Consider the following 27,971-nt stretch of genomic DNA (forward strand, 5'->3'; position numbering starts at 1 on the left):
TGCCCATAAACGTTTATGTACTTTGAATGAATTTCTTTTGCCATTAAACCTTCTTTTACAAAGAATTTTATAACCGCATGATACTCAATTGTATCCATTTCAATGGACACAGACAGAATTGATAGAATGACTTGCAATTTCACATGGATGCTTATGACAGATGTATCAACTTAGAAAAAAAAATCTTTCTGATAGTGTTGCCATCTATGGCTGAGACCAAGAACTTTTCAGAACATCCTCGTATTTCCAAAAATGAGAGGCTATATATTAAGGGCAGTCACTTGTCCTTATTGCTTTTAATTTTTTAGTTAGTTTTATATTTATGTGATTCCCATTGATGATGGATCAAAACTTCTAGTTCTTTAGTATTGAGTGGCCAGTGACTAAGAATTTATTTATTATTAATATTATTATTATTTTTTACATAATCTGGGTACTAAACACAAACATTTTTCAATTCACTTCAGAACTCCATTAAACAGGGCATTGGTCTTATTTCCCATCAAAGACAATCACAAGCATCCATTTCCATAGCAGAATCTGACCATGTAGCCTGTTAGTTGGAGAGCATGTGCACTAACCATTTGGCCAATCTGACTGGTATTTCAGGTCTATTTGGATCCTCTTAGCTTTGATCACTAGTTGAAATCTCAGGTTGACAAATGCCACCACAGATACCTTACTGCATCTCACATTTAAAGTATACTAACTCTTAAAATTATCATCACAACAGTCTTTGCATGCTCAAACTATTTTACATTTTTTATTATACTATAAGTATTAAATTTCTTCTGAATACCTAAATTTTTTTCAGTATGTAGTTTTCATATACTCAGTATTTTGCATTTAGTTTTTTTATTTAAAATTGGTTTAATGAAAATATTAGTTTTTCTCTTTGTTTAATGGTTCTAAACATATTTTCTTTCCTTTCAGCAAAAAATGCTTTCCTGGTGCTTGTATGTGCAGGTGTAGCAGCAATACTACTTTCCTACAATATTGATGCATTGACATTGACTCAGGATGTAAAAGCTGGCTTACCATCATTTGTACCTCCTGTATTTTCATATGATTATTATGATAATGTAACCAATAAAACTGTTCATAAAGATTTCATTGCCATTTCAAAGGTAGATAAAAATATATTTTTTGACATTGTGCATGTTTCATTTTCAAATTAAATTTTGTTTATCTGATTGAGAGAAATAGTCAGATCTTTTTCCAATTTTAATTGCATTCTGAAACAAAATTGTGCTTTCTCGTGCTGCCTAATATTTCTAACAAGTATATCTGATATTGCACTGAAGATTTTTCAAGAGAATAATACCTTTAAATGGTTTCAATGATCCTTATCTTCTTATGTTGAGAGAGGGGGGGGTGTAAAAAATCTGTCATTAGAAACTGTTCATTGTAGAGGTTTAAATCTAGCAGAATGAGTGATTAACCTAGTTAATAAACTTTTTTTTTGATAGAAGCGCAAAAAATTGTTTCTCTTTCATTCATAAACTGAGTTATGCTTATTCCATTAATTCTCATAGCATAGTTAAAATGATATGTCCTTTGGTTGAAAATGCCCATTGTCAAATCTTAATAGGAATAAAAAAAAGGAATATTAAAGAAATTTATAAAGAATTTTTAACATGACCATCAGAGTGAAACATTTGGAATGTGATTCATTGCTCCACAGAACCCTTTTCCAATCATCTACTGTCCAGAAGCAGTGTGGAAGACACAGGTCCAAACATCATTTGGCGCTGAGGAGGGGGATGATGTGTGGCTTGTTTGCAGCAGCTCTGCTGTGGTAACCTAAGGCATGTAACTGTCTGCAGACACTTCTAGTGTTGTACGCTTCCGAAGTAGTTGAATCTTTCTGCTTCTTCCTGTTTTTCATCATTAACTGAAAATTTGAAATGAAGGAGTAGACCGTACCCCGTGAGCTATTTAATAAAGTGTGGAGAGAAGAAAAGATACCAGAGGACTGGAAAAGTAGCTTTGTAGTACCTGTTTACCAACAAAAAGGTGACATACTAGACTGTGGAAACTACAGAGGAATAAAACTTACAGAACACCTACTAAAGACATTTGAAAAAATAGGGGATAAGAGATTGAGAGAAATAGTCTATATTAACCAGATACAATGTGGTCTCATGAAAGGAACAACAAATGCAATCTGTATGATGAGACAACTACACGAAAGATACCTCGAGAAAAATAAAAGGCTTATCCATATATTTGTAGATCTGGAAAAGACATATGACAGAATATCAAGGGACCTAATCTACTGGGCCCTCATAAGTGTAATATCTCCCTGGGTGTAACAGAAAAATTAGTAGGATTATAGAAGCAATGTATGAAAAACTAAGATGGCAGTAAAAATGAGCATTGGAACAACAGAATTTTTCAACACTCAAGTGTTGAAAAATTCTGGCTTGCATCAATGGTTAGCACTGAGCCCATTTTTATTTGTGATTATTTTAGATGCACTCAGTGAATGAGTAGCCAAAAATACACCATGAAATATATTATTTGTAGATGACTTAGCTATTACAGGTTAAACTGTAGAAGAGACCCAAAAGAGTTTTATAGAGTGGCAAAATACCTGGAGGATGTGAGTCTAAAGATAAATACTAGGAAGGACATGAAGAAATTAGTATAAAGGATAGAGAGAATGGTATATGGAAAGAAGTTGACCATTTTAGGTACCTGGGATCAACCATAGAGAGAAGGCACATGTAAACTTGGCAGTCAGAGAAAGAATTATGGCAGGTTGGACTAAAAAGGAGATGTCAGGAGTGATATGTGGTAAAAACAAGTATATATAAATCAGCCATTAGACTGGCCTTGTTGTACAGAGCAGGGATGTGGACAACAAAAAAGAACTCAGGAGGAACAATTGGAAAGAATAGAGATGAGGATGCTAAGATGGATAAATAGAACATCAAGGAAAGAGCATAGGAGGAACGAAAATATCAGGAAGGAGACAGGATTAGAAAAATTAGCGACAAAGTGTGTGAAAATAGATTGAGGTGGGTCAGCCATGCATGGAGAAAGCTGTTAGACCACCCAATTCAAAGAGTCACAACAATGGAAGTGGAGGGTAAGAGAAGAAAAGGAAGACCAAGGAAAAGATGATGTGAAAAATTCAAAAGGGATATGGAAGAAGTTGGAGTTGAGAGGAGGGATGCCCAAGATAGAAATAAGCGGAAGAAAATTACCCGAGCAACAGACCCCAGGTCTGCCTGGAGCTAAAATTCTGAAAAGAAGATTTATATTGTTCTCTGATATTAGGTGATTCCAACTTATCAATGCTATATATTTTCCTTTGTTTTTGGTTACCTTTTATTAAGTTTTAATTTTAGATTCAAAATAGCAATGGTGTGGTCATGTGGCCAAGAGTATCCTTGTTGTAGTAACTGCCACTATTGGCTACTAGGAAAGATCTAGTCATAGGAACGTTAACGGATGTTTTATGTGTTGCCTGAATAAGTATATAATCAGTTAAATTGTGGGCAGATCCATTAGGTGAAGTCCATGTCCATTTTCTTGATGGCTTATGAGGATATGACATATTAGTAATTGTTTTGAATGGCAAACTCAATAACTTTGTATCCTCTATCATTGATTTCACCAAAACTAAATGCACTGGGATAGAAAATTCTTTCCAATACTTATAACAATTTTTGCATTCTGTTCTCTTTGGACAATGAAATATTCTTTATTGGAATTTGTTTTATTGCTTAATTGTCCATAGAAGTCATTGATACACTATTTATCATATTATGATGTAGGTGCAAAGATCTGTATTGTTGATACATTTGTTGGTTTTCCTTCTGACAAGAGCTGTTCTATGTATAGATTTAAAATCCATCACATATCTTTTGACAGTTTTATGAATCAAAAAACCAACTCCTCCTTCTCCTTCTTGTTATGTTTCTGAATAAAACAAAAGAGTTTCCCTCATCGGTAACCAATTCTCCTGGTTATGGCCACCTGATCTTACAAAGCCTCATAACAAACTAATGAAAGTATGAAAATTTATTTGTAGTTTTCGGTTGACCACCTTTTTGAAGTGTTCTTCTGACATTACCAACCACAAAACTCTTCCTGAGCTGTAGAGAGTTTTCTTTGTTGGTCCATATACTACCAGTAGCAGACTTCCCACTGCCATCCCTGGCATTCCTTATTTGTCTGGGCAATGACCGATCCAGCACATAATGCTGTAAGACTGTCTCCATAGTGTGATATAAGTAGATATACAGGGTGTTCGGGATAAATTTGACAGTTTCGTAAGGAAAAAGAAAATCTTCTTTGTATCTATTAAATTTAATGAATTGACAAAAAAACATTACAGGCAGAGTTAATTACAATACTATCAACAAGATTTACTCAAAATAACCACCATTAGCATCGATCACAGCTTCAATTCTGCTTCGGAACCTCGAACAAGCTGATGCTACAGTCTCCCTGGGAAGGGCCGCAAAAACTGTTTTAATTTTATCCATTAACTGGGCTTTTGTATTACTGGAAGTGCGATTGGTGTCTTTTTCAACTGCGACCCATACAAAATAATCCATGGGGTTAAGGTCTTGGGAGTTTGGAGGCCAAACATTTGGACTGGTGAAGTCGTAGAAATTTTCAGACAACCATTTTTGACTTTTCCCAGAGGTGTGGCAAGGGGCCGAATCCTGCTGCCATACATACGGCCTACCATTGGCTACCCTTGTTATCCAGGGCTTGACTACAGTTAGCAACTCCACGAACAAAGCCCGAATTCCAATGCCAGGGTTCTTCAACACCTGTTCCTGCAGATTTGCGAGGAATTCTGCTGTACGAACGCAATCAGATCGTCTGCTAGGGATCTTTCTTCTTGCTACATCCTCGTAGTCACCATTGCAAGTCTCTAGTTCATGCCTGATTGTTTTTACTGTATTCAGGGAGCATTGGGCAGCAGTCGTAATATCCTTATTTTGATGGCGGGCACGAATCATCATGATACAAGTTATTCTCTTCCATGATTCAGGTGGGTTCCAGCTATCCATCCTTTCTGACATCTTGTATATGAATGAAGAAGGGTCCAAACTTTTAAATGAAGAGAAGTGTGTGTTAATACATGTAACTTACGGAAAAATATAATTAATTATAAATATGTCAAATTTATCCCGAACACCCTGTAGACAAGTTGCACCCATCTCCTCTCCTGTCTTTAACCTACTAGTTAAGGCAAAAACATGGGAGAGAAGGCAGACTTCCACTGCATGAGATAAAAAAAAAAAAAAAATAAAATAAAAAATAAAATAGGAAAGATTTACCTCTAGACCTTGAATACTCTAATAGCATTGGGGAAAGGATCAAGCAGAAAAGAAAGAAGAGTAGGGACCATTCAGTAGATAATATAAGAGATGTATATTATATGAAGTAAGGCATTATCCAGTTACCTAATATTTTTATTTCTAACTGAATGAAGTATCAAAAGATATATTTCTGTGATTACACCACATTTTTTATTATTCAGTTATACAAAATAATGAAATAATAGTTCCCGACGAGTTTCGTAAATCGTAGGAGTTACATCTTCAGGGGTAAATAGTATAACTTAAAGTTTAAACAAGAGAATTAATAAATACAAATCATAACTGTCTGGCTCTTCATAAACTCAAATAACAGAATGCTGATATAAAACGTTACTGATGTTGAACAATACTGGACGATGTCACGTGTTCTTGTTCTCGTTCATACAGTCCGAGCTCAGATTGAGGTAGATTTTTTATTAGAGCTGACCACACTTGATGGAGAATTAAACCTTGATTTTTATTGCATTGGGTTGGGTTTTTCAGCATATTAGCAACAGCTTTAAATTTTCTTATATAACTGTTGTTTTCTATGTATGACATCGTTGTTTTTTTGCCAGAGTACGTCGTGTCCAGTGGAAGTGGTATGGAAATCAAAACCTGTTTTTTGTTCTCTTTTGTATTGTACGTCTTTTTGGTGTTCAGCCATGCGTATTTCTCCAGATCTTCCTGTCTGTCCTACATAGCAAATCCCGCAAGAGCGATGGATTTTGTAGACTCCTGGTTTTTTAAGAGGATGATGAGGTGGTTTTGGTGGATGTAGGAATCTTGAGATTTTTTCCATAGGATAGAAGGCTACTTTTATTTTGTGTTTGTTCATTAATTTGGCTAGCTTATCTGTAACATTTTTGATATAAGGAAGCTAGATTGCATTTTTGTAATCCTGTTTTATTGTATTGTTAGATGGAGGCATTTTAAGGATTCTCTTGATGCTTTTTGTTTCATACCCATTTCTGTTGGAGGATTTGTGTTAAGTATTTTAGTTCTTCATTACATCTTTCTTGTGTGCTGGAGATATTGTATGTCTCAAAGAGTTTTGGATGGTGGTGTGAGGTTGCATTTAGAAATCTTCCAGTGTTTGTCAGCTTCCTGTATACTAAGAAGGAGAGTTTACTTTCTTCGTTAATTTCTAATAGAATATCTAGAAAAGGAAGTTTTCTATTTTTTTCTTGTTCTAAAGTGAATTTTATGGTGCTGTGCAAATTGTTGAGATAATCTTTGAAATTGATAAGTTCATCTGTTGTTCCATTGAATATGATGAAAATATCGTCCACATAGCGTAGCTATATTTTTGGTTTTTTATGGTAATTCTTAAGAGCATTGTTTTCAAATTTTTCCATAAATAGGTTTGCTAATACCGGTGATAATGATGAGCCCATGGCCAGTCCTTCTTTTCCAGAGCCCTTGTTTCCAGATTCTGTCTTGATAGGTGAAAAAAGTATTGTTTATACAATGTTTAAAGAGATTTAAGATGTCCGGAGGGAAGAGGTCTTCTAAGAGATTCAAAATTTCTTGTCTCGGGACGTTTGTAAACAAGCTAATAATGTCTAGACTTGCTAAGTTGTCTGTTGGACCAATATGTATATCTTTCACTTTTTCTATGAAATGTTTACTATTTTTTATGAAGGAAGATGTTTTTCCTATATGTTGTGAAATCATGTTGGTTAGGTATTTCGCCAAGTTGGAAGTCAGTGAATCTCTTCCATCTACTATTGGTCTTAAAGGTATATCTGTCTTATGGATCTTTGGAACACCATATATTCTTGGTATCAAAGGATATTTTAATTGTAAGAATTTTTTAAGTTCTTCCGTCTAGAGAGGCACTTTTTTTATTAAATCATTTTTTTTTTTTTTTTTTTGTGTCTGCCAAGTCGGGTCTCTGTCTGAAGGTTTGTAGGTGTTTGTATCTTCCAGGAGACTTTTTATTTTGTTATCATATTCTGTAGCATTTAAAACGACAGTTGCATTGCCTTTATCCGCTTTGAATATGACAATATTTTTGTTGTCCTTTAACTTTTTAAGGCAAGCGTATTCATTGTAAGGTAGGTTCCTACGAGGTAATCTGCTTTTTAATAGTAAAGCTGTACTTTCTATATGGATAAGATCTGCTGTGTTGTCTGGTAGATTTCTAATTCCTTTTTCTATTTGTGCAGTGATATCAATTTTTGGTAGGAAACGTGGGGTTAAGGCAAAGTTAAAACCCTTAAGCAAAAGGTTATTCTCCTCTTTTGTTAGGACTCTTGAAGAAAGGTTAATAACTACTTTTGAATGATCTAGTTGTTTTTTTTATGTATTTCCTTCTTCTGAAGGAGTATGTTGAACTTATGAATTAATGTATGTTTCTTCTGTTCTGAGATCGCTATTGCTTTGTTGAATGTAACACTATCGATGTTGTTCCATAGGCAGGATGGAAGAGATGTGGCCAGTTCATTTTGAAGAGAAAAAGTGTTATTACTAATTAATGCTAATTCTGCTCTAGTGACTGTAATTCTTTCTCTTAGAAAAGCTAGTTCCATTTTATGATAAATTCTGGAGGCCTTGTTTGTATGGAATATGTGTTTGATTTTGATGAATTTTGGGATGACTTCGTTATCTCTGCATCAGATGAGGAAAATTAGACGGTTAATGAAGTTGAGATGTTTAATGCGTAGTTTCTCTAGTTGTATAACTTTATGCCAAAAACGCTCACCATACGTTTGTAATTGCTGGCATAGACTTCTGTGGCTAATTGAGTTCAAAAGATATATTTCGGTGATTACATCATATTTTTTATTATTCAGTTATACAAAATACTGAAATAATAGTTCCCGACAAGTTTTGTAAATCGTAGAATTTACATCTTCAGGGGGTAAATAGTATAACTTAAAGTTTAAACAAGAGAATTAATAAATACAAATCATAACTGTCTGGCTATTCATAAACTCAAATAACAGAATGCAGATATAAAATGTTATCGATGTTGAACATTACTGGACGATGTCATGTGTTCTTGTTCTCGTTCATACAGTCCGAGCTCGATTGAGATAGATTTTTTATTAGAGCTGACCACACTTGATGGAGAATTAAACCTTGATTTTTATTGCATTGGGTTGGGTTTTTCAGCATATTAGCAGCGTGTTTAAATTTTCTTATATAACTGTTGTTTTCTATGTATTTCTATGTTATTTGAGTTTATGAATAGCCAGACGGTTATGATTTGTATTTATTAATTCTCTTGTTTAAACTTTAAGTTATACTATTTACCCCCTGAAGATGTAAATCATCCTACGTTTTAGAAACTTGTCGGGAACTATTATTTCAGTATTTTGTATAACTGAGTAATAAAAAATGTGGTGTAATCACCAAAATATATCTTTTGAACCAGTTAGCCACAGAAGTCTATGCCTGCAATGAATGAAATATTTCTTATTCATATATGCATCTCTTGATTTATTCCAAATAGCTGAATATGATATTGTATTGTGAAAGCTACTTGAAATCATAGGTACAGGCAGCCCCCGACTTATGTAAAGTCAAACTCATTCAAATTATCCTGAAAGGGCTATGAAAAAAATGAGACATAAAATTTTACTTACTTACTTCACATATATTACTCAAGCTATGCAGTGCATGCATGCACAATCCCTACTGTTGAATATGGATGTGCTGTGTATTTGTATTCGCACACTTTCCGAATTGATTCAAATCACTCTGATAGATAGGCACCAAGATAGAATACAATCATCACTGAAATAAAAAGAAACAGAAGTGTAAAAAGTGAACCCATTCATAAACGAATCAAAATTAATCTATAGATTAGTTAAAAATGAAAATTATGAAGAAGAAAAAATCATCTGGCACTTATCTGATAATTATCTTTTAAAAATGAAAATTTATTTTATGTCAAAAAATCAACTTCCTTGCAACGTGTATATGCAATACTTGAACATAATTTCTGCATTGATGCAAATCATCAAGAGAAATAGATGACATGTTTAGCCAGTTATTGAGAACTTTATGAAGAGAAGAAAAAAGCAACTTTTCAGTTATCTTTTATTAATTTCATATGGAAGATTGAATGGCCAAATTAAAATTTTTTCCATTTTCGAAACTATTTATACCTTTCTTATATTTCTTTGCATGAATAATTACATATTGAAATCTAATTATTACATACATCCTGTGAATGAAAACTAACAGAAATAACCTTTGAAACATGTTAATGCATTACCATATACACTTACTGGAAACTTGTAAACAATAGGGTGTAATTAACAAGTGAGTGAAGGGTTAAATCTGACTTTTGTAAAATTTGAGTTGTATAAAGTTTGTGGAATGTAACTCTTACAACAGTTGGACTGCCTATGTACTGTTTCTCCATCATGAGAAATCTTATTATTATTTATTTATATTATTATTTTTTTTGTCTCCCCAGGATCTTGGATCTGCTATTATTGTAATTCCACTTCTGTCAATTTTAGAGGCTATTGCTATTGCTAAAGCATTTGGTAAGTGTGTATAATTTAGATTAGGTTGAAACATTAAGTTTTTGTATTCCATACATTTTTTTTAATATATTAAACCATATAATAATAATAAGTTGCAAAATGAAAATACATCAGTGTGTCTTGTATGAACAAATTGTTAAGAAGAAAGAAGGGATTTATTAATGTTTTTCTTGAAAACTGAAGGTTGTAGAACACAGTTTATGGATAGAGGCAGTTGGAATGAAAGAGAAGGATAAGTTTATTTGATTTGAAGCCAGACTTAGATTTTGATCTACAGCTGCTCATGTTTTTAGAAGTTTAGAAGCTAGGTCAGTAAAATGCCTATGAAATTGGCCCTTAGTGCATATGACAGAAGCAAAACAATATGAAAAAATAGTGTGACCTACAAGAGACAGTCATCAGTTAAATAAATTGTTCTCCTCTGGGTAACTTAAATTTTTAGGGATATTTTTGCTGAGCCACTCCAAATGTGAGAACACTATTTTCAAGTAGGATGAATTTGTGATTTGTATAGGGTTAGCAGCTGTGCCACGTGAGAAGTAATGCCTTGGGTGGGAAGGATGCTAGATTTTCTGACATTGAATTTATGAATCAAGTTCCTATTTGAATAGCACATTTATTAAGGAAAGTGTTAATATATGTGCTATTCAAATAGGAGATATTAAACATTATTTGATCATCATCATCATCATCATCATCAAATTCCTGCCATGTACCCTCAAGGGGTGTACAGGATATGACAGTACTACATGAAAAAATTACATCATTACTAACTTCCTATCTACAATTTTCCTCCAAATCAGTCTGTTACTTGTCAAGACTCCAACATTATCAGATCTTATGTTTCTATCGTCTAAGGCACTTTGTACCGTATCAATCCACCTATATCTTGGTCTTCCTCTGGGTCGTTTTCCTGCCAACCTGGCAGAGAACACTTGTTTTGCTAATCTTTCCTCTCCCATTCTATTTAAGTGACCATACCATCTGAGATTAGCTCTGCTAACGCATTCCTGGATGCTGACAATGTCAAGTTCTTTCCTAATATCCTCATTTTTAATATGATATTATGCAGATAATGTTATTCTATTAAATAAAACTCCAACTCTCGAAACACCTTTAACCAAACTAAATAATTATGATAGATTTGATTATGAAAATCAGCAATAAAAAGACTGGAGCTGTGAAAATAGCCAATAAAACAGAAATCAAAACTGCATTAGCTGTTTAGTCTAATTCAACTGATGTTCAAATATTTAAAAGCTGATGTTTAATGCCTATATTCAGATATAGGAACAGAATAAGTAACATTGGTGTGATGGGAAACTGCTTGAATAACTTTATATTCATGAATTGCCAGCATTCTAGTGCTGGCAATTCATGAATATAAAACAATAATGCTCTAAAATGCTGGCACAAAAAATTTAACAAAATGGGGAAGAAGTGAGCAAGAGCAGGGTTTCGATGTTTGCATTTCTGGCTAAAATACAGAAGGAGTAGCGTGACACTGAAGATGCTGCTCTATGTTAGGTTAAAACTGGCCAAAGAAACATAATTCGGCACCTCTGTAAGAAGACAGTATCAAGAAATAAATTAATAAAGAATGTGGTTGTACGGTATCAAGAATTCAAAGATGATGATCAAATTCTGCTCTAAAGAGTTTGGAGTACAATTTGATTCCATCTGCACAAGTTTATTTCATTTTATGTATTAGTAAACTTGTATAATTACTTAATATTTTTTTTATCATATAATATTTTATTTTCTTATACAAGAGTCTTCTTAAACTTCGACCTAACTTGGACATTGTATAATTACTTTTTTTTTTTTCATCAGAAGAATTTTATTTTATAAAGTTTTCAAACTTGGACCCTACATGGACAGTTATATTTGGTTTATATTTTTATCATATTTTATTTTTGTGTAAGAAATAGAGAGAAATGTTGTCTTTTTAAATTTTGATCTAACCAGTTGTCAACTAGTTTAGTGTTGCCCATGTTCTGTTGCTGAGTTGTCTCTCACCCAGTAAGAGAGGCTTATGTCAAAATGCCAATCAAACATTATACAATGCAGCTTTAAAATTATAGCTCAAATAATCAATTTTACAATGTGGATCCAAGAATTAAGTATCAAATGACATGATTAGAAGAATCAACAGTCACTGTGTCAAAAACTGGTGAATGACCTATAGACAATGGAGATGATATTTGACCAAAAACGCTTAAGTACGGAGGTATAAAAGGTTTGCAGTAGCTACACTGCATAATTCAGAGAGACTTGGAGAATTACAGAGGAATTTCTCTACTGAGTGTTCCAAATAAGATTTATGCAAGCCTACTTGAAAAGAGGTTGAGAAAGAGAAACTTGGAAAAGAACAAGCAGGATTCAGGCCAAATAGAAGTTGTCAAGATCAGATTTTCACTTAAAGACAAATAGTTTAGAAATCGTGGGAATATAACAGTGATCTAATTTAAGTTTTGTAGATCTGGAAAAGGCATATAACAAGGCACCCAGAGAAAAGCTTTTCAAAACACTACATTATGTGAGGTCAATGGAACATTATACAGAGCAATCCAGGGTCTATATTTAAGTTGTCAGTTAGCAGTTAGAATTGAAGGAAATACAGGAAGATGGTTTGATGTAAATTCACAGGTAAGATGATGCACATTATCTCCACTCTTATTCATCATCTATATGAATTACATTATGAAAGAAAGTGGCATTAGAACTGATATTAGACTTGGAGATGTCAAACTCGGCTCTTTGCTTTATGCAAATGATGTTGTACTTCTAAACATCTAGTACAAGTCTCCAGAATTCTCTAACTAAATTGAATAACAGCTGTAACAAATTTGGCATGAAAATCAGCAATAAAAAGACCAAAACTGTGAAAAATAGGTAAGAACATAGAAAACTTCAGCTGCTGCATTCTGAATGATGATTCTATAGAACAAGTAAAATATTTCAGCTATTTAGGCACAATTTTTAGTGAAGATCAAATTAAATCTGGAAATAGACAACAGTAAACAAAGCTGGTATGGTGGATAGTCAGCTGAATAAATTTATATCAAATAAGAGAGAAATTAGCCAAAACACCAAACTAACAGTATACAAGACTGTGTTCAAACCAGTTTTAAGTTATGGATATGAGAGTTGAATTTGAAATAAAGTACTTGATCAAAGATTAGAGACCACAAATATGAAGGTTCTGAGAAAAATTAGGGGAGGAACTGATCGTCGTCGTTCACTATGCTGAATGATGACCTTTGGACAATCCTCTCTGACGTCTCGAGTGCTTCAGCAGAAAAAGAATTACAAAAAAATACGATGTCGGCACATTAAAAAATTTAAAAGTCTAAAAAAGAACCCTGCCTCTGAATCTCAACTATTGCTCGACACAGTAATAAACCTCTCTTCCCTTACCCTTCCCTGAAGCACTCAGAGCACTCGCATGTGGCCACAACTTTGCCTTAGCACTGAAAAAAATACCTTCTGAAGAAATAATGATACAGGTAGAATGTGGTATCTGCAGCCTTCCCAACTGTATTACAAACAATATCAGACTGGATGTAGCCAGTGTTCTTACCAAAGCAAAACCACAAAAAAAAAAAACTATCTAAAGAATTAAAAGCTCTGCAAGAAATGAAGAACAATAGCAAAATAATAATCACCAAAGCAGATAAAGGAAATGCCACTGTGGTTCTCAACCAAATTGACTACACAGGTAAGCTTACCTTTTTACTGTTCGATCGGTCTACCTACCTCCCTATTGAATATGATCCCACCAGCTCCCATATCTGAACACTCCAAAGGCTCCTTAAGAAGGTTACATCTTGGCCTGTGGAATTGACTAGCAGACTAAAACATTTCAGCTCTAGACCCCCCCCCCCCAGTATATGGACTACCAAAAAAAGCAGAATGTGCAATTACATCCCATTGTGGATGGCATTGATTCCCCCACATAAAAATTAGCCAAACATTTAGTCTTAAGTGCTCACACATTATACTGGTAACACACCTTCACAGATAAAAAAACTTAGCCCACTTTAAAGCTAGTATAGAAAACCTCTCACTCCAACCCACTGACATAATGGTCAGTTTCAATGTGTCCTCCTTATTCACAAATGTCCATCTCAAAGATACCGTAGATCTCATCCAAGCCAAATTTCCAGTCCTATTTCAGTTTACCATGAACTCAGGCTATTTCATTTGGCAAGGAAAATTCTATAAACAGATAGAGGGGAGAGCAATGGGTTCTCCACTCTCTCCACCCCTGACCAACTTCTTTATGGAGACCTTTGAAAAAAAGGCCTTAAACTCAGCTCCACAAAAATCGACTGTTTGGCTATGCTACATGGATGATGTGTTTGCTATTTGGCCACATGGCTTAGATACACTCCACAACTTCTTGACATACTTAAACAGTCAACATGCTAGAATCCAGTTCACCTTGGAAAAGGAAAAGAAAAACAACAACAGTCTGCCTTTCCTAGACACTGATTACATGCCAGCCTGATGGATCTCTGGCTTTCTCCGTTTACAGAAAACCAACCCATACAGGTAGATACATTTACCAGCAATTACCCCCACCCCTCACAACAATATGGGATTATAAAAACCATATATATAACAGGGTGAAATTAATCTGTTTGGATAACAATGCCATAACTACTGAACTTTAACCATATCTTTAACACCTCCTTAGGCAATGGCTACAACCTCCCAAAAATATAGAAAATATTAAAACCAGTTACCCCCCCCCCCCCATAACAGAGATTACACTAAATCTATCACCATTCCTTATATTCGGGGCACGTCTGAAAAGCTAACAAAAATCCTAAAAAAATATGACCTGTTACAAACCATATAAGAAATTGGCATCCCTTATCCACTCAACCAAATACCAGTCACTTCCCCTAGACCTACCTGGAGTATACCAGGTCCCTTGCAGTTGTAAACTGTCCTACTATGGCCAAACAGGCAGGACAGCTAATATCAGGATATCCGAACACAAAGACTGCATCCGGTTTCACCAATACAGCCACTCAGGCCTTGCTAACCATGCATTAGATATCCACCACAGAATATGCTGGAAGAAAGCCACTTTACTACACTGCAAAAAATATAAACATGAAAGATTATTCCTGGAATCAGCCTCAGCTCTAAAAAACTTCCCAAACCTCAACAAATTTGGGTGCGTGAGACTGCCCCAAATTTGGGAAACTTGCATCCTAAGAACATCAGTCCAACAGCCAAGACAACCCAATTTAGCCCCCCTAGGGAACAACTTTAGAACTCTAGGACCAACTTCAGTTGCCTTCTTCAGCCTCATTTGCTTGTTGTTAGTGCCTGCATGCATATATCATAGTTTTATGTTCCCAGAAGATGGCAATGTAACATTGCTGAAATACAGGAAGGTATTGATTAAAGTTTTTTAATTAATATTTTGGTATACGTTTGATCTCAACAACCTCTACTTAGACTGAACCTAGCTTGTTCTTCTTCAAGTTTCTTTTCCACAATTTCTTCAACCTCTTTTTAAGTATGCTTGCATAAATCTTACCTGGAACACTTAGTAGAGAAATTCTTCTGTAATTCTCCATTCAGCTTTATTCCCTTTTTGTTATAGATGAGAACTATGAGAGTGAGAGTCTACTTCAGTAATCTGGAATCCAACCTTCTGACTAGTCCCTCTGAATTATAACTCCATACTTAAGCATTTCTGTTCAAATATCATCTAGTTCAGCTGCCTTTCTGCATTTTGAGTTTTTGATTGGATTTTCTACCTCAAATATTGATATGTCCTCTGCTTTGCATTTCTCTTGAAAATGTTTCTGGGATGGTTCTGTCACTGCTTGTTTTAACAGTCTTTCAAAGTAATTGCTCTAGATGTCTAGAATATTCTTATCTTCAGTTTTCATGTCACCTTTATCATCTTTGATTCCTTTTACAGTACTCTTTCCTCCTTTCCTAAGCTTTTTCAAATGCCTCCAGAACATTTTGCCACCTTCCTGATATTTATTTTCTACATTTTTACCATGACAAAATACTTTTATTTAGCTACTTTTACACATAGCTTAGCTCTCTTACATTTTTCTCTATATTATTTTAGGGCATCTGCTGACTTATTTGCTAGGAATTTTCAGTAAGATTTCTTCTTTTCCTGGACTTCTTTTTAACATGTTGTGTCCACTATAATCTTATTTTTCTATCCTTGCAGACATCACCACATACCTCCCTAGATGAATCATAGTTTGCCACTCAGACTCCAAGGTGTTTTTCATTTTCTTTTTTCTAGATCTACATAACTTAAATACACATCTTTATCTTCCCAATATTTCTCAACTGTTTGTCTTTAAGGGAAGATCTGATTCTGACAACACGTATTTGCCCTGTATCCAGGTTGTTTTTCCTACAGATTTCTCTTCCACAATTTGTCTTAGACTGTTCTCATGTAAGTTTCTGTAAATATTACCTGGTATGAACAATCAGGAGGGTAATTCCTCTGCAATTCTGACACTGTTTTTTTATCCAATTTGACATGTATGTGGCACTTTGGATTGGTGATTGCTTGGAAATTGTGCTCTCTTATTTTATAAGAGATTTTAAAAGTGATTTTTCCCAACCTTCCAGATAAAAATATGCAATAGTTTTCAAGGGACTGAAGAACCCACATTTTTCTCAGTATTCTTTTAGGGTATCTGCCGACTTATTTTCTAGGAACTTTTGTTATGCTTTTTTAACTTCTTGTGTTCCACCATGATGTTCTTATTTTTCTGTCCTTGTAGACAACTTCACCACATACTTTCCTAGTTGAAACAATCAGTCTTCTTCAAGGTTTGCCACTGAGACTCCAAGGTTTGGTTCTTGTTTTCAATTTGTTTCATTTTTTCTTCAGCAGTGTTTGTATAGTTAAATCTACAATTTACTTGTACAAGCTGCCCAACTTTAATTCTTTTAAAAACTTTCTTACATGCTGTTATTTTCAATGTGATGTCCATTTTTATCCTGCTTAGTACTGAGTAATGGTCACTTCCAATTTCAAATCCTCTGTACACGCTTGTACCCTGAATGAGCATGATGATATCACTATCAACAATGACATAGTTTTTTTGGGATTTCTTGTGTCTTCTTTCCATGTGAACTTGTGTATATCTTTATGTTGAAACATGGTGTTAGTAATGACTAGTCTATGTACTGAGCAGAAATCCAGTAAATACTTATGATTATTATTAACTTTGCCCTTTTCTCCAAATTTTCCAAAAATGTTCCCATATGCCTGGTGGGATTCATTTCCTACTCTGCTGTTCAAATCTCCAACGCTTTTTCCATTTTCTTTGTCAGCCGCCTGTTCTAATGACTCAAAAAATTTTCTGAACTTCTTCCTTAGAAGAACCTTCTGTGGGACCATAAGCACAAATAAGTTTCCTTGTCCATGCCCCCATTTTGAAGTTTCCTCACATAACTCTACTTGAAACTGTCTTTATAAAAATAAGTATATATACATACATATATATATATATATATATATATATATATATATATATTGTAAGAAAAGTTTTAAATCGTGAATGTGAACAGTGTTAATTCAGAAGCCACTAGCAGTAACACGATGGGGAATAGGGAATTTTTCACAACAATTAATCCTCACCTCATCATCCCACAATTCTCTGAAGAGGACCATGATGATGTGTTGTCCTTCAAGTTTGTAGAGGACTTAAGGAATGTCGGCAACTGGTCGGACTTCCAGCTTCTAATCATATTACGGAATAAATTGATTGTCAGGGCCAAGAATTTTTTGTATTCCTCTCCTATACTGAGAGGCACTTTGGAATACAATAAATTAAAGGATACCCTGATATCATAATTTTCCAAGGTTAGAAGTGTAGGTCCGAACCTGTGGAGGCTACAAAAGTGCACACAGGAGAAGAAAGAATCTATCACAGATTACTATAATAGCTTGCTAACTTTAACGAATAGCTTGAGCGTTTCAAGTGATGAAAGGAGCCATCTTGATTGGGCAGTCTTTAACCAGTTTAGGTTAGGAGTGAAGGAGGAATTCAGAGAGACAGCATACAAAAAGAAAATAAATAATTTGGAAGAATGCTACCTGGCAATAAAAGAAAATGAAGAAAGGCTAGGTGACTAGCATTCTGCAAGTAACATAAGTCAGATTCACACAATAAAAAAGGAGTCAGATCCAAAAAAGTGAGGTTAAAAGAGAGAAAAATCCAGATAATCCTAAAGGAAAAACTAGGGACTAACAGAAGGGAGGAAGAGATGGAGATAATAACATAGACCACAACAGACTGACTATCGCTGAATCCATTGACATAAAGGAGCTACACTCTATAATCAAAAAGGAGGTAGAGAAACTGCAACAACCCTTGATGGAAAAACTTGACTCTATTCTAAACCAGTTAGGGAAGTTAAAGGCAAAAACCCCCAAGGAAAATTTGGGCCCTGAACGAGAATATACTAAAAGGGAAAACAGGAGAGAAGCACCCTAGTGCTACAGGTGTAACAAATTTGGGCACATTGCCAGACATTGCTTTAACAGTAGAAGGAACTCCGATAGAAATATGTGATTTGAATCTAATATGGTAACAACTCGCCACCATCACACACGGAGAAGCCTTAGGAATCAATAACAGGATCTATGACAGTAATACAAGGAAAAATAAGAGGGCTACAGTGCAAAGTTTTACTAGAGTCTGGTTCTCAAGTTTCGGTGATTACCAGATCTTTATTCAGGAAATTGAGATCCTGAGTACCCGACTGTATCACTATGCTGAGAAGGCCTGTCATGTTGAATGGAATTGCAAACCCCACCATTTATGCCTCGGAGAAACTAAAAGTAGACATGTGGTTGCTTGGTTTTGAGTTGACCATCTCACCAGAGTTATTAATTCTCCCAGAAACCTCTAGAACTATGGCAAAGGTAATACTTGGAACCGACTTTTTAGAGAAACAGGTTTTCCTGCGATTTCTCTATAAAGGAAATCTTCATAATGGGATTTAAGCACATTGCCCGGAAAAAAAATACCCGAAGACATCTCGCTGACGGAGAAATTGGTGAGAACAACACACGGAACAACCGTTCCCAGTTAGAAAGGGGGGAGCAAAGGAAAGTAGAATTTTAGGTCAGGAAGACGGGGTAAATTATTTGCCTGATCCCTCAACTGTTAGAGATAGTCAACAAACAAATAGGGTAGAAACCTTACACATCTCGAGTGTCAATGTGGCAGTGAATAAAAAGGAAGATATAAAGGCCACGATAAAACTGTCAAAGGTGTGATAGAAGTGAACACTATAGAAAGAGGTGGTAGTGAAAGTCACCGCCTAGGCAACAGGAGAAATAGAAGGAGAGCAAGGTATCGTAAAAGGATTAAATGCACTAGGAATGATGACAATCATGAGCCACAACATCAATCGCACCAGACAAAGCCCACAGATCAGACTAACTGCGTTCCTAGCTCAAAAATAGATGACAAACTTGAGTATTGTCCAACCCAAAGAATGCATGAAAAGCGACAGGGAACCAGTGTAAAGAAAAAATTTTCATCCACATTCATGGCTTAAAATTTTTTCATGAAGGGGTTGGCCTTTGTAAAATTCGATGTAGCTTGGAATTTTACAAGCGCTTTACATCGACTTTTACAGAGGTCACATCTCAAACGATTGTGTTGTAAAAATAACATAATATAAAGAATGTATGTAATCCATTGGGAAATTAACTTGCTCAAATGTACTAAACAAAGAATGTCTAAAATTAGTAACAACAAGAGTAAATGCTGTGTCACTGGAAACTATGTTATTGTTCTAAGTACATAGGCAACCTTTGTTTACAAGCTCTGTGTATGCCAACCGTCTAGGTCATTGTTAAAAGGGTTGGCACGAATCAGACAAAGTTCTGTTGTCTGACAAATCAGATTTTTGAAGTGCACTAGGAGAAGAAAGAAATGGTCGGTTTTAGTAGTAGTAGATCAAGGAGTGTGCTGAATTCTTTGGGGGTCTCAACCCTTCATACAAGGTGCTGGAGAAGGAGAGATAAAAGGGCATAGACAAGAACATCAAGATCGGGAGTCGAAAATAGAGGACACGACTATACAGCTAGGGCATGCCAGAAGTCGGGGAGAGGCAGAGAAGAGAAAGATACCAGTCCACCTGAGGCTGTGTAAATCTAGGACGTTGCTGTGGAAGATTAATGGAAGCTATCAGCCGAGGAGCAGACGTCAGTGCCCTGAGAAGAATGCGCTGCCATCTGAACAAGACTGCATAAGCTCCGCACATTGGACCCCCTCACCCGAGCCCATGTGTGCCGGAAATCAGCGTTCCAAAACCCCGCTAACATCCCTGATGAGACACCGGTGAAGTGAGACACTGTATGAAGAAATCCAATCCTGAGACAGAAGAAAGATTTAAGAACTCTAGAGCTGAACCTTGAATCGGTGCGCGACACAGATGACAGAGCCTATGTGAGTTTGTTCCTTTTATATGTCCTATATTTCTTTTATGTAATCTAGGAGAGATTATTTAGATGGACTGATAAAGTATGCGGTACTGGAATAAGCAGTGTCTATGAGGAAGTTTTTTGGCTTGTTAGTGATTGGAATATACTCATGTGATAACTTGGTATAGCAAATTAATTTCTTTATGAATAGGCTAGAATTTTTATTCTGTGAGCAGAGAAATGAATGAATATTTTTGCTGTATAGTTTGTTAAGAATTGTAAAGGGAAGCTTTACCCTAAACTTTAATGGATAGGTAGAAAGAGTAACCTTCCAATCGTATAATTGATGTACTTTTGTCTTAATGTAAATAAAATGTGTTTTGTTTTATGTCAATAGAGTGCCGCCTGATCTTTTGATTTACAGTGCACTGTTTCTAAATAAACTTGGACCTGAGAGCGGGAAACAAATAAGGTATTAGAAGCAAAATTTAAGTGCATGTGTACCAGGACTGTTTATTCTGTTTGATTTGAAGGAATTTATGCTAGAGAGAGAGAGAGAGAGAGAGAGATCTGCCGGCCGTATTACCAAGTCTTATGCTGAGAAAGGAATACTGGTGGTGCAGTCCAAACAAATAAATTTTCCAGTACTCTTAGGCATACGACAGGAAGTGCGGAAGGTGAAATTAATTTTGTGCAAAAGAGTAAATCACTCTTTACTCTTAATAAGAAACTAGCAAAGATAGAGAATAAGTAAGATATTACAAAGGTGCAGCAGATTAAAGTTTATAATAACAGTAAATGAACTATAAGCAAACAAAGAGACCCTCCTTCCTTTTACAATAGTCCTCCGTTCTGGAGAAAATCTTAACAGAAAAAAGGGAATGATAATAGCTGGCATATGGAAAACTTTAATAAGATCACTCAGTCTGCCAGAATTTAATTTCACTCAAAACTACAGAGTGTGCTCTCATAACAGTGACAAACACAACACACTACATGCATGTAATGTTACACATTCTGTTTTAATGTTTAATTTATATGATAGTGTTACTTCATTATTTCTGTACTAGCCACTTTGAGTTTTTTTTTTTTTCTCTTACCGTTATAAGCCCTGAAGAAGCCGGATAGCCTCATTGGCAAAACTTGTTGGTATTAGATATTTATAGATCATGGTCAATTAAAGATCAATATATATATATCATTTTAATTATATGTTTGAATGACCAAATATAATCTAAAGAAATGATGTATTCCAGCTAATTATCAAATACATTTTTGCTGATAATACTGCATTACACTCCTTCTCCTTTTCATTGATAAACTTTGCAATGCATAAATCATCACAACCTTCAGATCCTTAAATTAGAATTTCCAAAACATTCATCGGTGGGGTTTGGATAATGTTGTCACTTTTAATACTAGTAAAACATAGCTCTGCTACATTTCCATGGAAAAAAAAAAAAAACTACTTTCATTCTTACTTTTGACAACATATAAATCTTTATTCAAGATGAGAGCTGCCTTCTTAGAATTTGATTAACCTCAAATCTCTCTCTCTCGTCACAAGGATATTACCAATGTCTTCTCTTCTTCCAAAAAATAGGTTTTCTCTTCCGCTCAAGGTGTTATTTAATCCCAGCAATTCCTGACTATACAAATCACAAATCTGTCCAACTATTGAACCTTGCTCTCACATCTGAGGTGGTGCCCCTGATAAGCACTCTAAAAATACTGGATTGTATACAGAAAATGGCAGTTAGATATTAATGATCCCTACACTTCAATCTGCTGAATGCATGTATGAAAGACCAGTTTCCACTAAATGGCTTTCCTCTGTTTACATTTGTGAAAATACTTCTATGGCCACTAATTAATAAGTAAAGGCATCAATAATTCCCTTACTCTCTGTCAAATCCATTCAGATGTATGCCGCAGCTAATCAACACTTTTACAGTTCAATTCCAAATCCATAGAACAAATTTCTCCTCTTTGTTCATCCCTTTTTATAGATGGATACTAAGAGCTCTATTCTGTCACTTGGAGTTTATCTCTGACCATGCTTTCTGAATTGTGCAGTGCACTCATTGTAAAACTTTTCAACCTCCATATTTGAGCACATCTGGTTGACTATCCACCTGCCTTTCAACATCTCAGGGTTTTGATAGCATTTCCTTTATGTACAGATATCTATATTCCTGACGGCATTTCTCTTGAATATCTTTTACCACCATTCTGTCCATTTATTGTTTCATTTAGCAGTATACTTCCAAGTAATTACACAAGGCATCTAAATTATCTTCAGTTTTCACATCACCTTTATCACCCCTGATTCCTTTTGCTCTACTCATTCTCCATTTCTAAGCTTTTTCAATAGCCTGCAGAATGTTTTGCCACCTTATTAATATTTATCTTCTATATTTTTACCAAAGTGCTCCAAAGATGTCCAACACAAGAAATAAGAAAAGTCTCAATAACATTGTTGATAGTGATATCTTCAGGATACAAGAGTATATAAATGATATGAAAAGGATGTGATCATTTAGTTTTAGACAATAAAATTAAATATCATGAAAAGGAAACTATGAAATAAAGTTTTGAGAAGAATTGAAGTGGAGCACTTTCAGAGATGAACTGTAGACTCAAATATACTAATATTATTCAAGAAAAAAAAATGGAAGAGTGAAAATAAGATCCAAAACTTAGACTCATTGGAGAGACACTGAAGAAAACATTGATTCAGCAAGGAAGGTAAAGTTGCCTCCAAATGGTGGACTCAGGAAGATAAAGATGTAGATGTGAAAAGTAAGAAAGTATATTGAAATATTTCCTATCAAATAAATCAGAATATGCTCTGAGAGAATACAGAGAAAAATGTAAGAAAGCAAAGCAGTCTGATGACTTGTTTAGCTGTAGAAGCAGCTAAACAAGTCATCAGAAGACATTGGTAAAAATATAGAAGATAAATAACAGGAAGATAGCAAAATATTCTGAAGGCCAATGAAGAAGCTCAGGAATGGAGGAATGAGTGCTATGAAAGGAATCAGAGATGATAAAAGTGACATGAAAGCTGAAGATATTCTAGATGAACAATGACTGAAACATTAAGCGAAATAACAGAATGATGATCAAAAACATTCAAGAGGGATGTAATTAGGAGTATATGTCAATGCTAGTGCTAGGAAAAAACCCATCAGAAATCTGAAACCTGGATATGCAGCTGGAGTAGATGTTATTCACCAATCCTGAAATATTGGAGGTACAAAAAAGTTTTACTGTGGCTGCACTGAGTAATTCAGAAAGCCTGGTCAAAAGGTTGTTTTATTTTGGATGATTAGAGCAGAGCTCTCATAGTACCTGTCTATAAAAACAAGAAATAAAGTGAATATGAGAATTACAGAGGAAACTTACTGAGTGTTAGAAGTAAGATTTATGCACACATACTTCAGAAAAATTGTGGAAATAGATTTTGCAGAAGACGCTAGGTTTAGGTCCAATAAAGGTTTCAGGATCAGATATTAACTTAGACAAATAGTTGATAAATCAAGTTTGTTTAATTTTGTAGGTCTGTGAAACTCATATGACAAGGTGCTGTGACAAAAGGTAAAAATTCTGCAGTTATATGGCATCAATTAGACATTATATTGTTCAATACATAGTCTATATTTGAGTTGTAAATTAGCAGTTAGAGTTGAGTCAGGTATAGGAAGATGTTTGATGTGAAATCAAGTGTGAGCAATGGTGCATGTTATCTCCACTGTTATTCATCAACTGTATAAATCATATCATTGATACAGATGAAGACCCAGGAGATTGACGAGGCCAGGGATTTGGGAGTGTTAGTGGATATGGAGTTGAAGTTTAGGGGACACATTGCAAAAGTGGCTAAATCAGCTCTTCAAATCACTTGGTTACTGAAGAATACTTTGACGAGTAGAGATAAGCAAGTTATTGTTCCTCTGTATCGAGCCTTAATAAGACCCCATCTTGACTACTGTGCCCAGATTTGGGTGCCAGGGTTTTTCTTGATGGGGAGGAGGTGGAAAGGATCCAGAGGTGAGTGACCAAGATGATAGCAGATCTATGGAATGAACCTTATGAGAATAGGTTGAAGATTTGTGGGTTGCAGAAATTGGTTGATAGGTGGAAAAGGGGTGATATGATTGAGACATTCAAATTACTGAAGGGGGTTTCTATAAGATAAATTCAGAGGATATTTTTGAGAACAAGACTGGTGGTGGGAGGACTAGGGGCCATCCGTGGAAACTGGGAAAGAGTGTGATTAGCAAGGGTGTTAGAGCTAGGTTTTTTACTTGGAGAGTGGTAAATGAGTGAAATAAGCTGCCAGAGTCTGTTGTGGGTGCCATGACTGTGAATGAGTTCAAGATAAAGTATGATAGATACTGTGTGAATGTTGAATAGTTGTTCTTGACATGATGTTTAGGGAGAGGCACTGAAGAAAACATTGATTCAACAAGGAAGGTAAAGTTGCCTCCAGATGGTGGACTCAGGAAGATAAAAATGTAGATGTGAAAAGTAAGAAAGTATATTGAAATATTTCCTATCAAATAAATCAGAATATGCTCTGAGAGAATACAGAGAAATGAGTCTAAGGACTCCTTGGAGTTGCCCGTGATGATAATAATAATCATTAAAGAAAGTGGTATTAAAACTGATATCAAAGGTTGTGATGTTAATCTACTCTCTATGCAGATGATATACCCTAAATATCTCCAATACCAGTCTGAAGAAATTCCTTAACCAAATTGAATAATTGCTGTAACAATTTAGCAAGAAAATTATGTCAAATACAGAACAAGTAAAACATTTCAGCTGTTTAGGTGCAATTTTTATTAATGATGGCAAATTAGATGTGGAAATAGACAATAAGCAAAGCTGTTATGGTTGGGACTCAACTGAATAAATTTATATGAAAAAAAGAGAGAAATTAGTGAAAATGCTAAACTTGCTGTGTGCACAATTGTTCAAACTAATGTTAACTTATGGATTTGAGATCCAGATCACGAATAGAATTAAAGATATACTACAGATATGAATGTTCTGAGAAAAATTAGGTGAGTGATCAAATTGCATCAATTGCAGAATCATATTAAAAATGAATATGTTAGGAAAAGACTTGATTAGCACTCGAGGATGTGTGAGTAAAACTCACAACTGTTTTGCTAACCTTGCTAAACCACCACCTTCTCAGGTGGTGGTTTAGCAAGGTTAGCAAAACAGTTATTTAATTCCATCCAGGTTATTGCATCAAAATAATTTTTTTCTTTTCTTTCTTTCTTTTTTATTTAAGTCCACTTTTTTGCTATGTGAAGGTTGACATGCCATTGGAGTATAATTGAATATCATATCTAGTTTTGTACTACATCAATTAAATAGCTATTGCAGTCCCCATTAGGAATTTTATTATCTGCTCATTCTTAAGTTCTTAATGCATTATGCTGATACTCAACTTAGCCTTTTCCTTTAGAACCACAACAACATAACATAGAATTATCCACAACAATATAATTTTTTTTTCTGACCTCTGCAACAATAGATCCTATACCAAAAGAGAAGTTGTTTTTTTTTTTTGTACATAGTGGTTCTTTAATTGAAACTAAGGCCATCAAGTTTTGTACATACTAGCACAGATCTCTACAGCTAGGAATTCTTGAAATTGAGAATTCATTCATGCACAAGAGAAGGAGCACCTTTCCAGTAGTTGCATTTCATCAGGACTGTGACTGGTTTCTTTTTTTTAGCATTGCTTTCATCTTTTAATGGTGTATACAATAGTTGATCTCGGATGCAAAAATTATGCTGCACTCAAACAGATTCAGTGATAACACTTACTAGAAGTCAACTCTTAACTGTGCCCCATTTTAGACGTGTACATAGATGAGTCATTTATTACACTTTTCTCTTGCTTTTATATTACTGTTGTTATTATTTCTGGGTGGTATGCCATACTTGAGAAATTTATGTAACTTGACAACATTCTGCATGTTTTAGTTAAATCATTCCTACACATGAAGCCTGTATAGCTATGACTACATATCCATGCCAAAATCATAGCTGCTGATTCTGTAGTTCTGATAATTTTAGTGACTTACTCCATTTCTTTCTCACCTTAGAACTGGTAATCTTCCGACTACAATTTCCAAGTGAGAAATATCATGGTACTATAGTCTAAATGTCAAATAATGTCATTTTACATAATAAATATAATAATATTTTTGTCACTGTTGTCCAGATTTTTCTTCTTCATGGCCATAATCCTTTGGAAGTATTGAAAAACATTTCAGATAACAAGTGGTTTTAATAGTTAAGCCCCAGTTTAGATTATCATAATATGAATGCATAATATTATTTAAACATTTATGTGCTGTTTTAAAAAATACTTTTTGAAAAGCAGCTTTTAATCATAATTACTAACAACTTGGACTTTTCTTTTTTTTTAAAGCAAAAGGCAAAAAGCTAGATGCAACACAAGAAATGGTTGCTCTTGGTAAGTAACTGTAGAAGGGGACCAGTTTCCTCTGATTGAATTACCAAAGAAAGTTACTGCGTAGAGATAAATCCATATCTAACAATTTATTTTTAATATCAAATATGTTACCAAATTTTAGGTATTTTCATCATTCTCATAGTATTTCAACAGCTCTTACCTTATTTCTTTAAATAGTTATTTTATTGAGTTTTGAGTATTTTCTGCTTGTCATGTTCTTCCAAAATATAATAAGATAATAGGCAAGCAGCTGTTAGAAAGAAATTTTAAGAATCTTGAAATTACTTCTTATTGTATCTCTCCTTTTTGGTAGTAGATGATTCTGGGTTTCTAGAATGAGATTTAAAGTGCCTTCAAAAAGTACTATGTTTGATCTCTTCCTAACTATTGTCACAGTACTAAATGTATAATTAACAACCTTCAATGGTGGAATTTATATATATATATATAATAAAACCAGTAAAACAATGTGAGAATTATAGAGGAATTTTCTCAACTGGAATAGTAAGAAAGATTTATGAATGTTCTTAGTCTCAAATATGCATGCATATTTGAGAGAAGAATTGTGGAAAGAGTAAGCTGGAGTTTTTTTTATCAGATTTATACTTGAAGAAAAATCATTAAAAAAGCCTCTAGCTAATATAATGGAAATTTTCTTTGTGGTTGGAAAGACTTAAAATCAAATCCTACCTCAGATGCAAAGAACATATTATAAGCTTTTAAGCTCTTCTAATGTGTCCCTTGTAAAGGTTTTATTAGCCTGTCTGAAAATACAGGGTTTTCGTTCTGCAAGACAAACTGGACAGAGGATATATGTGGACATACATATCCTCTGTCCACATATGTGGACAGAGGATATATATGTGGATAGCATGGTGTGTAGATAGGATTTCCCCCTCACAAAAACCATCAGATGCAACTTCTGCTCATCTGCGCTTTCACCTCTCTCCCATCCAGATAGCACCACTGTTACAGCCCAAGGAAAAAGCTGACCTCCTAACATCAATTCTTTCCTCTAACTCCTGCATAGGCGACAAAGACAAATCACCTCCTTCCACAGGAGGCATATGGTGCTTTTAACCAAGCACCATATGCCTCCTGTGGCCTTTTGGCAGAAAGACGTGAGAACAATATTAAACAACCTGAACACTACAAAGTTGTTTAGTCCCAATGATATCTCTCCT

At 34.8% G+C, this 27,971-nt stretch overlaps 1 protein-coding gene across 3 annotated transcripts in view; it reads left to right on the forward strand.

Moving 5' to 3' along the window:
* Positions 1-27,971, forward strand: part of LOC150105176 (sodium-independent sulfate anion transporter-like) — a 255,432-nt gene that overhangs the window by 92,931 nt on the left and 134,530 nt on the right. For all 3 annotated transcript variants that reach the window (XM_090395526.1, XM_090395528.1, XM_090395527.1), the window contains 3 exons: positions 934-1,127; positions 9,760-9,832; positions 26,743-26,787. In XM_090395526.1, coding sequence (XP_090251652.1) covers positions 934-1,127; positions 9,760-9,832; positions 26,743-26,787 — 312 coding nt within the window. The remainder of the gene's footprint in view (positions 1-933; positions 1,128-9,759; positions 9,833-26,742; positions 26,788-27,971) is intronic.

Source organism: Typopeltis vanoorti, chromosome 7 (assembly GCF_054136105.1).
Source record: "Typopeltis vanoorti isolate ZY-2024b chromosome 7, IOZ_Tvanoo_1.0, whole genome shotgun sequence".
Lineage (NCBI taxonomy): Eukaryota > Metazoa > Arthropoda > Arachnida > Uropygi > Thelyphonidae > Typopeltis > Typopeltis vanoorti.